This window comes from Diadema setosum, chromosome 18 (genome assembly GCF_964275005.1).
Source record: "Diadema setosum chromosome 18, eeDiaSeto1, whole genome shotgun sequence".
NCBI classification, from domain to species: domain Eukaryota; kingdom Metazoa; phylum Echinodermata; class Echinoidea; order Diadematoida; family Diadematidae; genus Diadema; species Diadema setosum.
The window spans coordinates 5,104,035-5,119,157 of record NC_092702.1 but is presented as its reverse complement, the minus strand read 5'-3'; the positions used below and the strand labels follow the sequence as shown (position 1 = coordinate 5,119,157).

General features: G+C 38.5%; 1 protein-coding gene across 1 annotated transcript; it reads left to right on the top strand.

The window, feature by feature from the left end:
- The first annotated feature begins 2,945 nt into the window (after nucleotides 1-2,945).
- LOC140242083 (retinol dehydrogenase 8-like) lies at nucleotides 2,946-5,378 on the top strand. The gene is made up of 4 exons (XM_072321842.1): nucleotides 2,946-3,210; nucleotides 3,539-3,718; nucleotides 4,606-4,699; nucleotides 5,066-5,378. The coding sequence occupies exons 1-4, from the start codon at nucleotides 2,946-2,948 to the stop codon at nucleotides 5,376-5,378; spliced, it is 852 nt and encodes a 283-aa protein (XP_072177943.1).
- The last annotated feature ends 9,745 nt before the right edge of the window (nucleotides 5,379-15,123 follow it).

The window sequence follows — 15,123 nt, the reverse complement described above, 5'->3', positions numbered from 1 at the left end:
CAAAATGGCCGATTTGACATGTTTCTCGTGGTAATTTCCATCAATTGAGATTGAATTCGTGTGTTGAACAGTTTTTACACACAATTCACGTAATTTCACGGTTGAATGAGCACATTAAAAACAAAGAAAAATAATAATTTAAATTGTGCTGTCAGTGTTGCGATAATTTTGCGCACTGAAATCAACTGTATGATGCTTTTTTATATTGTGCTAATACCCAAACGCATATCAGTGACCACCCGACATTTCAGTCATGCTTCAATAAGCACGTGAGGCTGGAAACCCTTTTTTAACCTACATAATGAAAAATTGGCAGTTTGGCCATAATCCCCATGGTAAGTTCATGTGAAGAGGAGGAATCTATGCTTTTGAAAGCTAACAATGGCTTTTGCATGCAATGTGGTTTATTTTACGGTTGAATGACCACATTATGAAACAATGATTTATCTTATTAAAACCATCCAGCAGGTGCTGCATTGATCTTCTGCATTTAAAATCAATTGAAAAACATTTCATTATTGCGTTTAGGACCGATATAAATGTTTAAGTGATCCTTGGCATTCCTTCAAGATTTTACACGTCAAAGGGCACATGGTGTCGGAAACCCTTCTTATAATCCATGGCTACCTTTGATTAAATATTGAAGTATTCGTGGGGAAATTGGTCTGCCTTTAGTTTGATGAAATCCCCTTGTTGGAGCAGAGATGAGAAATTATGCAAATTAAATCTTCGGGCCTTTGTTCTCGCTACTGAATACTAATTTTGGCAAGTTCTTTGTAAAGTCATGAAGTCATGCATTAATTCAAAGGGAAAATAAATGCAATCAATCATTGACATGGTATCAAATTTCACTTTTGTGCAACATCAATATCCTCCCGTGCTGCACATATGCACTGAGAGTCTGGAGACAGATATTGATTGTGGTGAGAAACATGTAGTGGCCTTTGTTGTTCATGTGGTGTTGACGATTGTGATGGTGATGATAGTTGTTTAAAATGTTGGTTGACTATTATGCGATCGTTATGGCTATATAACACAGATTGGGGAGCATCTGCACTCACTTTATAGGCTCTATCCACTAACACCGCTGCACAAGTCTTCAAAACCAACCAAATGTAAATCTTATGGGAATTTCAGCCTCGAAAATGGTTTTGACCTGCACACTTTGCTCATCTTATGTGCTCACTGAAGCATGTCACAATGTCATTTTTTATCGAAATGTTATCTTTTTCATTGAAATCAGAGTAATTTCCCAACAGATCAACTGAAACATAAAAAACAATGAATATTTCTTATTATATAGGGCAAAAAAAGGGTTTTCCAGCCCCACATGCTCATTGAAGTGTGACTAAAATGTCAGATGATCACTGTATGCACAGTGGTATTAAACGTAATACAAAAAGCATTAAAACAATTGATTTCAGTGCGCAAAATTATCGCAATTCTTACTGCACAATTCAAATTGTTATTTTTCTTTCTTTTTAATGTGCTCATTCAACCGTGAAATTACGTGAATTGTGTGTAAAAACTGTTCAACACACGAATTCAATCTCAATTGATAGAATTACTACGAGAAACATGTCAAATCCACCATTTTGGTAATTTTCACCCCGTGTTCACTCAACCGTGAAATTTTGTGCACAAGTCACATGGTACGATAAGAAGCACATAAATTGTACGTTGCATGCCTTTTTATCCTGGAAAATTGAAATTCGTTCCGATATCACCAAATCAAAGTTGCAAAATTGGGCTTGTGAACTTCAAAAAGTGACCATTTTGACTTTAAGTCATGCTCACTCAAGCGTGACCCAGTGATATCCACTGAATTTCACATGAAAGGTAGCCGAGAACTACAGCTACATGATCCTGTATTCAGATTTCCTCAGAGGTTCCCGATTTATAAATTACACAAGTTTGTTTTAGGGGGAACTTACTTTTTGTTTAGTGTTTTATTTTCCGAAGCAAGGAAACCATAGTTCAGATAAGGAAGTATGTGACTGTGAAGTATGGGTGGGGAAGAACTGCTTTAACTTATCGATAATACCAATATTCTGCGATTATGAACATGAAATTTCAAAGACTACTTACTGTCAACATAAACACCAAGAAATTTAACAGATGAAAACATTTCTAGAGGAGTGCAACTAAGGTCAGCTACCTGACTACACAACAACATACAATCATGTATACACAAAGGTTAGGGTGCTTTGCCACAGAAGTCATGATTTCATTATGACCACTAAAAAAGTCAGGGGTGCTGCACAGCACCCTAAACATCCCCTCTGCGAGGGGCCTGCTCCATAAAAGCTGCCGGTAAACATAATTTCAATTGAGACCAAAGGCCGTGTTTCCTTTAATCAATAAAATGCGCGTTTATTGTGGTGTTGTGGCGCTGCAATATTGAAGCTGCAAAAATTGCACAGACTTGCTACTGGTGCTATTTTACCCGATGTAATCTTCTTAACAACTATTTTGCGTGAACACCACATCAGGTAGACACGTTATATAGGTAAGTGTTCAAGCCTCAACCTTAGTGTGTCGGGTAAATGCTGTTTGGAAGTGCTGTATAGCGGGAAAATGTATGTTTTATAACGTATAGCATTCAATCCGAAAGATTGAAATGAAATCTCATGTTTACACCCGTAGAATGTATTACGTCTGCTCTGTTTGCCGCATTTCAAAGTTGTTTTTTCGTTAAACTAAATTTATCTGCTTTGCTTAGCCTATATCAAGCTATATCCATTTTCATGCTTCTCTATATACTACTGATTGTCCAGTTGAATACCGATGTTTTCCATGTCATGTTATAGTTGAGATGTAGTTCTAGATTTTGATTGTGATTTGGCTCTTTGTTTGTTTTTGTTTGTTTGGGTTTTTTTTTCTTTTGTAACTCTTCAATGAAAGAAATACTGTGACTGAGAGACCAGTGGGGCATTTTCGTCAACATGTCCCCTCAAATAGTACTCCTGACGGGTGGATCGTCCGGGATAGGGCTGGCCGTGGCGGAGCGGCTTGCCAAGGATTCTGAGAAGAGATTCCTAGTCACAGCGACTGTCATTTCCATGAGAGAAAAAGGCGATCTGGTGAACGCTCTCGGTGACGCGCTCGACTCGACAGCGTTCATCGAAGAACTAGACATCACCAACGATGACAGCATCGCTTCCGTTGTTGAGGGCGTGATCGCTAAACATGGCCGCATTGATATTCTGAGTGAGTTGCACTATAAGCAAAGATATAGATAGATAGATGACGATTATCACTAAATGATTTAAAGTACCATCTGAAATGCCGGAGAAATAATTGCTTCCTGCATCTAAACCTACAATACACACGATCACAATCGGTGATTTGGTGAAAATTATTGCATAAATAGTGCGTCGCAAGTACACATCTTGTTTCGGCTAAAGCTGATAACCGCGAAGACTTCCGAGCTTTAATCACTTACGTTGTGTTTAATGTGTTTACCGCTTTTTCTCTCAGTAATATTGTTTGCTTTGTTGTTCATGCTGTTGTTGTTTGTTTGTTTGGTTTCGCCCAGTGAATATTGCTGGTGTTCAAGTATTCGGCGTGGTTGATCAGATTTCGCGGGACCAAGTAGACCTCGCTTTTAACGTCAATACAATTGGAACCATTCGACTCACCCAGTCGGTGTTGCCGCACATGAAGCGTCGGATGGCGGGAAAAATCATTTCGGTTACGAGTGCATGCGGCTTGCATGGTTGGTATACCTCTTACGATGAATACTTACCTTATTCATCCTGCAAGGTGATCGTATCAATTTTCCACTGAAATATTCATGCAAAAAAGATAGAAACACATGGCAGAGATAATGTTGAGAAAAGTGTCAGAATTAAAGATGCCAGAGGTAAAAACTTCAGAAGTAAAATGCACATCTAAAATGTCAAATGTAAAAACTCCAGAGGTAAAACTTCAAATGGGGAAATGTCAGAATGTATAAACGTTAGAGGTAAAATGTAAGAGGTAAAAATGTCAGAGGTAAAAATTTCCGAAGTAAAAACTTCAGAGGTAAAAATATCAAAGGTAAAAATGTCAGAGGTAAAAACTTCAGAGGTAAAATGTCAGATGGAAAATGCCAGATGGAAAAAACGCCAGAGGTAAAATGTCAGATGGAAAAGCGTCAGATGTAGAAACGTCAGAGATAAAAATGTCAGAGGTAAAAATTTCCGAAGTAAAAACTTCAGAGGTAAAATGGCAGATGGATAATATCAGATGGAAAAACGATAGAGGTAAAATGTCAGATAGAAAAAACGTCAGATGTAAAAACGTCACAGGTAAAAATGTCAGAGGTAAAAATTTCCGAAGTAAAAACTTCAGAGGTAAAATGTCAGATGGATGATATCAGATGGAAAAACGATAGAGGTAAAATGTCAGATAGAAAAACGTCAAAATGTAAAAACGTCACAGGTACAAATTTCCGAAGTAAAAACTTCAGAAGTAAAAACGTCACAGGTAAAAATGTCAGAGGTAGTAATTCCCGAAGTAAAAACTTCAGAGATAAAAATATCAAAGGTAAAAGTGTCAGGGGGATAACATTTTACCGGATTCAGGCGTACTTGACAAATCCACAACTCTTATTCATTTCAGGGGCCATGCATGGAGAGCTCTACGCTGCTTCCAAGTTTGCTGTAGAAGGATTCTTTGAGTCATTCGCTCTCGTAGCGAGAGCCTACAATATTTGGTTAGTAACATCTCCGGAAACAGATATTCAAAGATTACTTTATCGTTATAAACATCTTAACAGTTAAAAGAAAGAGATAATTTAGGCATAATTGTCGGCAGAAAAATCAAAGCTCATTAAATGAAGATGATCACATTAGTTCTGAAGGACCAGTTCGTAAATATGTTACTGCTCACTAACTTGGGACTAGACAAACGAAAGTTAGTTGAAATTCAAACAACAATCACAACTTATAGTCCTAAAAGTCTCCAATAACAGTTTACATCATAAGTAATATCATCTGAGGCGTTAACCCAGGAATTTCAGTCAGAATTCACTGACTTTAATACCTGGGAAGTAACTTCTTCTTTTTTTTTTTAATCACAGGCCATGTGTGGTCGAACCAGCGCCTGTGGAAACACCTCTCTTGCACGGAATCGCCCAAAGTCTCCAGAAAGTGCGAACGGGAGAATCCGGTAGCGAGATCGACCAAGCGAAGGCGGCCAAAAACGGGGAAGTACTCGGGGGTGAAGGCAGCACAGTGTCGATGGAAGACGTAGTGGCAACGTTCATAAAGATCGTAGAAGATCCCAAACCCCCGTTGCGCCATCCAGTCTTTGGAGCTAAATGGGGAGGGCTGGATTTCTTCCGCGATCCAACTGCTGAGCAGTACATAGCTGCGATGAAGACTTCGGAATGATCGTCTAGCTTGATTTGTGCAAGTACGAATGTTCGCTGGATTTTTTTTTTTTTTTTTTAAATCTCGTTGGCTTATAATCATGTACCAGTCCTGTAAATGATTTTCATCAAGGATCTTTTTTTTTTCCCTCCATGTTTTGTGTATACAGTGTATTATTCTTGTGTTGTAAATACGGGTCCCTGTGTAAGAACAGTCAGATTTCGCAAATATGGCTGAACGGGCACTCCCCGTTTCTTTATACTGTATATGTATTCATTTTGCAAATTGTGTATGTTTTATCAGAAGACTGATATAAAAAAGAACAACAACAATAACAACAAAAGTAAGGAATTAAACCATTTTTAACGGGGGGGGGGGCACGTCGTCTGATTGCCTATTTTCATTGATTACGGAACTGAACTTGATATAGACGCTTGTTTATAACTTGTCATCTTCCTTGCAAAGCTAGTTCAAATGATTATCACATTTGCTTACTATATGTTCTTCAGTAGAAAATTTAAAGGAAAAATCTGTTGGCACCTACTGTAAGCGTTCTTGAGAAAAAAATGATATACGGGTCTACTTTAAGAACATCTATCGTTGAAATTCATTGCACAAACTATACGGTTTTGCTAAATATGCATAAGGGGCGATATGTTTTCAGCGATTAATAATGTCAGTTCCATATCTGTTTGGAGTTAACACTTGAAACTATGATTGTATGGGTATAACCCCTCCACCCCCCCCCCCCCCACTAGGAATATTCTTTTTATTTCATTCTGTTGTTTTCTTTTTCATATGATGCTCTTAACAGTTATTGTCATAAGTCATATTACTTATGTACATAGACACTTTATAGCCATATCTAATAAACAAGTAGTAAATATTGGAGTTACAACCCTTTAGATTAAAGGTCCTATAGTAATCAATGCGCACAGGCAGACACAATTTGTATTATCTCTTTTTATAGGTTGCTGTTGGGAGTGTTGTGTGTGTGTGCGCGCCCTAACTGTATATGTACGTGATGGGCTTAGAGTTTGAAGGCAAAATACTAATGAAATACACTAGATTTTCACAATACGTCCGAAAGTTCGTTATTCCGAAGGTTCGTTAGTCCGACAAAGTTCGTTAGTACGCATAATTATCCTTATCATTTCAATTTCATTTCATTTCGATAAAAATTATTCGATTTTCGGATGCCTGAAGATATTACGTAAAATAATGTAGTTTTATTTTCTCCGCCTCTGATTTGTGCGTTATACTTCTCCCCTTCTTGTTGAAATGAACGGTGATGCTTGATATATCTTCCAGGCAGTATTATCGTTGCTAGTTCTCAGAGAAATCAAACATCGCAAAGCGGTGTCCTTTAATGGTCGGGGATAACGTGTTTGTTTGGATGGTCTTTGTTTCTTTCTTTTTTAGATTATAGATTCCGTACAGTTAATACTCTTTGATTATATACTCCGCAAGTAAATATTATAATAAAAATATGATACTATATTATATTATAATAAAGATATATTACGCAAGTAAACAAGTAATATGGTGTTAAATTTATGCAAAGTATTTCCGGTTATTTTTGTCGTAATTACTTGATTTGTATTTTCGAACAAAAACATAATACATATTTTACATAAAATATTGTTTTATTCATTTTGTTAACACGTTTAACGTGATTGTGTAAATTGCACGTATTACACGGAGTAAAAAAAAAAAATGAATAAATAAAAAAATACCGGGGAAAAAGTTGTGTGTGTATATCAAGATGTGTGTGTGTCTTTATGTGCGTTTGTAATCTTGAAGGTAGACTACTAATGATGCTCACTTTGGATCCTTTGACTTTCTTTTTTTTTTCTTTTTTTTTTCTTTTTTCTTTTTTACTGCGTGTCAATTGGGTGGGGAGGGGTTTATCACGAATTAAGATCGATATTTTTCTGGGAAATTCGACGAAAAATCTTCGGTCTATCGGACCTTTGATTTACAAGTCCCTTTCTAATGTTCGGCTTACAGGAACTTCCTTAGTGTAGGCCTATGTGTAAATAGCAATAAATACAATGTACCATCCGAGAGCTAATAATACTGGGCGTGTTGTGTTGTGAATACTGCTCAACGCTAAAACATTTTCTATCCTTGTGATAATAAAAGCGATATTCAGAACATTTCTTTGACTATACAGCTACACGATTGGACCGAGAGGCAATTTATTTTACCGTGGTCTGTAACGGTAACTATTGTCACAATAGTTGACAGATAATGGACGTATGTGTGCGTGTGTGTGTGTGTGTGTGTGCGTATTTACATGAGTAATCAGTAACCACAGATTTGACAATCCAGTGCTCACTGTATAGGTCATTGTTGGTCAAGAATGTCAGAGGTTTATTTGCTATGAATTCTGAATTCTAAATGAAATTATGCACGTATTTAATGCAATTCTATTCATTACACAGTATCCACATTTTGTTTTAAAATCCATTATCAAATAGATTACAATTCTTTTCATGAGAACAACTGTAATCTATATGTAATATTGGATTTGACATGAAAACAAAATTTGCAAATATTTGCGTAATGGATAGAAAGGAGACTTAATGTAGGCATATTTTAAGGTATAAGGTGAGCCTGCGGTAAGAGTGCAGTCGACTAGACACATTTAGAGTAGGTATATAGATTTTCAAATCTGATCAATTTCTTCATTATTGACTAAAAATAAAAGAAGTCACATTATTTTGTCATGCAATATCCTTTCACAAATATTTATTTACACACATTTGCATTGATGAGCCACTTTCACTTTGCCATTCGGTTTTAGTCTGAAATGTATTCATTAAAAGCTTAAACGTGATCGCATTGTCCGAGAATGGAAAGATATTCTTATATTGCTAGAAAGCTTAGAAGATAAGGAAAAATGAAAGGGGTTTACTAACAAAAGTATGCTTCAGGGGGCACACTCGTCGAAGGACGCGAGGCTAACATCTATACGCTAAATTTACTTATAAGTGTAAGTGCCCCGTTAAGGGCGAAAATTTTGCATTTTTCGGTTATGAAACCGACATTTTTCAGACAAGAAAAGTGCCGCTGTTGTTCATTGTGGTCTTTTAACGATTGATTAATTATTTGTTACATTTCAGGGGACACATTGGGGGGGGGGGGCAAAAACTCGTTTCGCCCTCCAAAACAAAATATTCTATTTGGCCCCTCTGCCCCCCCCCCCCCCCCCCCCCGGCTTGGTTGTAGCTGTCGCCTCTTGTAGAGTATGTGCGTCTCTATAGATGTGTCAAGTCTACTAAGGTGGACCAAGGTGTGTCGGGGGTATCTCATTTCCCTTGTTGCGGTTGCGGTTGGAATATTAGATAAATTATATACACAAAAAATCAGGAAAAATGCGAATGGCTACAGGGCCGGCGCACTGTTTTCAAAAGTGTGGGGGCCCACTTCCGGGTTTCATGAGCTAACAAGCAAAACAACAGCTCATTCTCTCCCCTCCCATTGTAGTGCCTCTTACGTACTTCCGGGTTGAAAAAAGTGTGGGGGCCCAAAGTGATGACACCTTATGTATTCCTTTGTATGGTGCACAAAAAGTGTGGGGGCCCGAGCCCCCACGGCCCCCACAGCCCCCACGGCTGCGCCGCCCCTGGGCTAAACCGTGGTATCTATCTGATTTTGTTCTGTGTGTACATCTTTAGATCCATGGAGTTGTGAGGTGCATTATAAGTGTACCTTAAGTCATACTTGTACAAACACAGGGCAGTGAATGAGGGGTGAGAAATATTATGATAATGCGGTATGTATTCTTAAACTAGACTGATAATAAATGTGATATTAGCAAACACAAATATAAACAATTTACAATCTAAATTCTTAGTGATTTTCTCATTTACTGGCTACAGAAATGTGTGCTATCTAAATCTAAAGAAAAAGTGTGTTGGAGGAGCTGTCATCCAGATTTTCACCAGAATGACAGATATTTTCAAGACTACAATATCGATACGGTGAGTGATGAACACAAGTCATGTAATTTATGGTCAACTACAGTATCATTCATGTACGCCTACTCACAACATTCGGGGTGCTTTCTCACAGGAATCGTGATTTTCCGTGGTGCTTCCGTATCACTCCAAGAAGTCAGGGGTGCTGCACAGTATTCTCAGCATCCCCGGCTCCCAGGGGTTTCCTGTATGATAGCTACCGGTAAACATAATAACAACATTGACTTTGCGCCACTTGAGACCGAAGGCCGTGTTTACTCCAAACATTGCAAAACATACCGTCCATGCCTGCATGTATGATACATCACTGTGCTTTTGTGCCGCTGCAATAAAGCAGCAACGATTGAACTGGATGCTACTGGTGCTATTGGACCTGACTTAAATACTCTTCTCGAAACTATTATACGTGAGCACCACATCAGTAGATACATTAGGTAAGTGTACCAGCCTCAATGTCAGGTAAAATTATGCCGTTTGGAGCTTCTACAAGACAGTACGGGGTTACGGCTTAGTGTATAATGTATAACGTATTTATGTTGTTTGGTTCTAAGGCCCATCTGTCAAATCAGTTCTGGAGCATGTATTATCAAAGTAGGGGATTCATTAATTCAATTGTCTAACAATTGTCTAACAAATGCAGAAATCTTGGTGTTACTTTCGATTCTACTACAAAGTGTATGTCTATGTCATATCAAGTCTCTAGTATCTGTCAGACTGTATGATACCAACTGCGTAACTGGTTTATCAGAAAGTACCTCACTACAGAAAAGATAGTGCATGCACTTATTACTTTTCGTTTGGATTTCTGTAATGCTCTACTGTATAACACATGAAAATCACAACTAGTTGTAATCGTGTTATGCACAGGAAAATATTCATCTAAATGGCGGCGGTATTATTTGTGGTCAGTGTGATCAAGACAATAATGGATGCTAAAGTTAATAGTGATTTTAATATGTTAAGAGTTTGTTTCAATTTGTTCTGCTGATATGGAGTGGTATTGAACGGAGAATTGTTCGTGTTTACCAGGGGTGATGTTTCTGATATGCATGAACGTGCAAATGAATAGCCAGATATTCCGTTTAAGTTTCCTGTTTTGAATATGGGCTGTGTTTTTGCATGGTTTGAAGGGACGGTTTGCTTTTGAACACCTGTGAAAGCTCACACAGGTAGGTTTATTCATGATTGGGTTGCAAATATACGTATGTACACGTATGTGCATGTGTGGGTACTGAAAAGGATGTGTTTCTATGTTTATAGAATACATGCATGCATTATATGTACATGACATTATGGTAGTTTGTTTGAGGAATTTTTCAGGGTTCATTTGGCCTCATATGCAAAACAGACATTAGCATTTTGGTAAAAAGCATCGGTCTGCGGGCTGCAGAGGTGTAATTGAAAACTGTGTACATTCTAATTGTAATTGTGTCACGCAGAGGTGCCACCATTCCCTTGCGTCTCGTTCTGTGCATGACTCCTGCTGTACAAGACTTAGTGTACTGTGAAGGGATGACACATGCTAATTGTAATTATGTTATGCACAGGAAAATATTTCATCAAAATGGCGGCGGTATTATTAGTGGTCAATGTGATCAAGACAATAATGGATGGTAAAGTTAATAGCGATTTTAATATGTTTCGTCCGCATTCCGAAAACTAATACAATGTACACGCATACATGCATGCGATACGCCACTGTACGCGCCAAACCGCTGATCGCGACACTACTCCAATTTCTCACTCTCCGAAAAAGAATGATCGGTAATAGATGATTTTGTGTAATTCAGACGCCATCAACGTCCGTGGTTAGGCACACTGCATGCATGCTATGAATACAGTCCAGGAAAAGAAGTGGACTGGGGCGCATGAACAACCAGTAGGCTTATGTTAATAAGGAGAGATGGTGTCACACCTCATCACACAATCATTTTTCAAAGTCTCCTATTAGTACATTAAGATAAAATAGTAGTTACGTCACCCCAAACTCATCTATGCCGAGTTACTTATATTCTACATAAGAAATAAGGGTTAATTGAATGAATACAAATCAAATTTCACAGATTTGTTCATCAGTAACCTTCAAGTAATCATATTAGTATGGTGCTGTGAGCCATCGTTTATTTGAAAGCCAACGCATTTGTTGCAAAGTTTTGGGACATCCTGTGTCCAACCTATACATGTATATACTTCGCTAGGGGATTTGTTGGCAGTACATAACAGGGTAATCTTTTTCTCTGTATTTATCGGGACGCTTTTGCACTCCCGGGTACTGTTGTTGTTGTTGAGTATTTTACTCCCGGGTTATCATTCAACCCATTATATTAATACTATCGCCCGTAGATTTACTATCCCTTGATTGTCGTTATCTGCTCTCCGCTGTACCATCTGATGAGATAGAAGATGATTACGAGCATGTCAAGTAAAGCCGTGATCAAAGCGACGAACGCCAGTTTCGCTCCCGGGTTTCGGTGTAGTATTCGACTTCGGTCTCGGGATCGTGGAGAGCAACACCACGTAAGCGGTGGTCGGGTTCTGAATACCAGTTTCGAACATGATTTCCATGGTGACCTGAGGCCTCTTCAATCGTGCTCTCTTGGCTTTGGTTAGCAGGAAAACTGATGCCATTGCCACAACAGTCATCCTTTTCTTAGATGCAGTGCCTACCTCAAACTGAGATTATGAACAGAACCAAAGAACAAAGGAGGAAAGACTGTTGAGATGACTTCGCTGTATCTCAAACGTGAAACTGTCAGAACAAAAACTATCACTTGCCACGACAAGGGACCTAAAATGCGAAAAAAGAAATCTTTTAGAAGACCAATTGAAAATATCCAAGCAGAAAGTGGTATTTTTATTTTATTATTTTTTTTTTTGTAAGGGCTGCCTGAATGTCTTCCATTAACTTGGTTGATACAGTATATACATTCACCTGTACACTGCAATTACGCACCTGGTTCATACAGTGTACATAAATACTTAAAATACATGCAGTTTTCAGAAAGACTTGCCCAGTTTTAAATGTCTCGCTTACAAGTCATAGTCAAGAGAAGATCTGCAATGATCTTTAATCTGCACAATGATCAAATTGTAACTGTGAACTGGCTTATTGTACTTTCGTAGGCCGCAAATTATTCTAAATGCTACTGAAATAATGAAAATAAAAGATTGGGGAGGGCAAACAGCTTGACTGGAAAAACATGTTTCAGTGTCTTTTTTTTTTCTTTTCTCTTAAAAAAAAGATAATAATACTGTTATGCGACTTTTTCAAACCAACGAATCTTTCTCTTGCTATTGTATGTAATAGGGTGTGTGTGTTTTTTTTTAGAGGAGGATCTGGTGCATACTGTGGATGCAATATTTGGCAAAATTAAGTTGAAAAAAGTAAAACGATTAGTTTGCTAATCATTTGAATTGCAATAACAAACAATATTTACAATAAATCTAAAGGAAAACGGGGACTTTAATATGCCTAGGTTTGGGATAACTGCCATCCAGATCTTCACCAAAATAACAGATATTTCCAGAGACTGCAATATCCCTACGGTGCGTGACATACATTTATTTAGGGTCATATACAGTATCATTCATGTACGCCTACTTACAACAGTTGATGGTGCTTTCTCACGGAAATAATGATTTCCGTGCGGGGTGCTTCCACACCATTCAAAGTAGGTCGGGTGTTGCACTGCACCCCCAGCACCCCTTCTCCGAGGGGCCTGCTCTATAATAGCTGCCGGCGAACATAATACATAAAGTTATATGTAGCAACATTGACTTTCCGCGTCACTGGTGTCCGAAGACCGTGTTATACTCCAGTCATTGTGATAAATATCTTCCATTTTTGCGCGTGTATAATACATGTGCTCTCGTGGCACTGCAGTTAGAGCTGCGACGATTGCATTGGGTGCTACTGGTGCTATCACCATAGGCGCCGGAAGTGGGGGGGCAGGGGGGGCGGCCGCCCCCCCAATCCAAAAAGTGGGGGGGCAAAACGCATTTTTGCCCCCCCAAAAAGCCCCCCCCCCCCAAAAAAAAAAAAATAATAATAATGATAATAAAAATAAATAAATAAACAAAGAAAATAAAATAAATATGTATATATATGAATAAAAGGGAAAAAATATGGCTACAAACGGCAGCTTTTGGACTGTAAAATGTCAAAATTTTCAAGCTCGCTCGCTTCGCTCACTCGCATTGAATCGTTATGCCATTCTCCTAATGTTGCTGACAGTAACTGCCAGTAGTTGCGCCCGATGCCCCCCACCCCTTAATTTCCAAAGCGAAAGATAAATATAGCTACAAACGGGAGTTTTGGGACTGTAAAATGTCAAAATTTTCAAGCTCGCTCGCTCGCATTGAATCGTTATGCCACTCTCCTAATGTTGCTGCCAGTAATTGCCAGCAGTTGCGTCCGATGCCCCCCTTAATTTTCCAAGCGAAAGATATAGCTACAAACGGGAGTTTTTTTATATTGTAAAATGTCAAAATTCTCAAGCTCGCTCGCTTTGCTCGCTCGCATTGAATCGTTATGCCGTTCTCCTAACGTTGCTGCCAGTAATTGCCAGCAGTTGCGCCCGATGCGCCGCCCCATTAATTTCCAAAGTGAAAGATAAAGCTACAAACCCCAGTTTGGGGACTGTAGAATGTCAAAATTTTCAAGCCTGCTCGCTTCGCTCGCTCGCATTGAATCGTTATGCCATTCTTCTAATGTTGCTGCCAATAATTGCCAGCAGTTGCGCCCGATGCGCCCCCATTTATTTCAAAGATGTAGCTACAATTAAAACTCCAGTTTTGGAACTGTAGAATATCAAAATTTTCAAGCTCGCTCGCTTTGCTCGCTCGCATTTTATTGTTATGCCATTCACCGTATGTTGCTGACAGTATATAATTTTCGATCGCTTCACACCGTCATTCCATAATCCATGTAAGGAAAACTTACGATATTCATCTATGACTGCGTTGTTGAATGTTTCACATTCCGTAATGTATTGTAGTCCCATTATTGCTCACGCACACACGCACAAGCATACAGACCGTCAAAATTACTTTATGGTCCCCCCCCCATGTTTCGACCAACCGTACGCCACTTTATATATATATATATATATATATATATATATATATATATATATATATATGTATATATAATAGATGTGTGTGCGTGTGTGGTGTGTGGGTGTGTGGGTGTGTGTGTGTATGTGTGTGTGTGTGTGCGTGTGTGTGTGTATGTGTATATTGTGTAACATATGCATGGTCTAATCTTGAGCCCCCTCCAGTGTTTGCCCCCCCAATCCAAAACTGCTTCCGGCGCGCCTGGCTATCACACTTGACTTATTCTTCTCGAAACTATTTTCGAGAAAACCACACCAGAAGATACGTTAGGTAAGTGTACCAGCCTCAACTTAAGTATCAAAGTGTCAGGATAATGCTGTCATGAGATCCTTCAAAGGGGTTACGGGTTAGTGTATGATAACGTATTGAATTAGATCCAAAAGACTGAAAATAAAAGCTGTTTGCCGTCTTTTAGCCGTTTCTTAGTTAAACTGCTATGTCTAATATCAAGCTACTACATGATCACATGCCTTTGATGCACAATTTACTTTATATCCGACTGAATATCGATATAATTATTTCCCATGCCATATTACATTTGAGAGGTGTAGGCTATAGTTCTGAGTTCGTTTTTGCTATTTTGTTTGTTTGTTGTTTGTCTTAAACAACTATTTTATGAAAGAAATACTCTGATCAGACCAGCAGGTTTCGTCAAGACAGCTAAG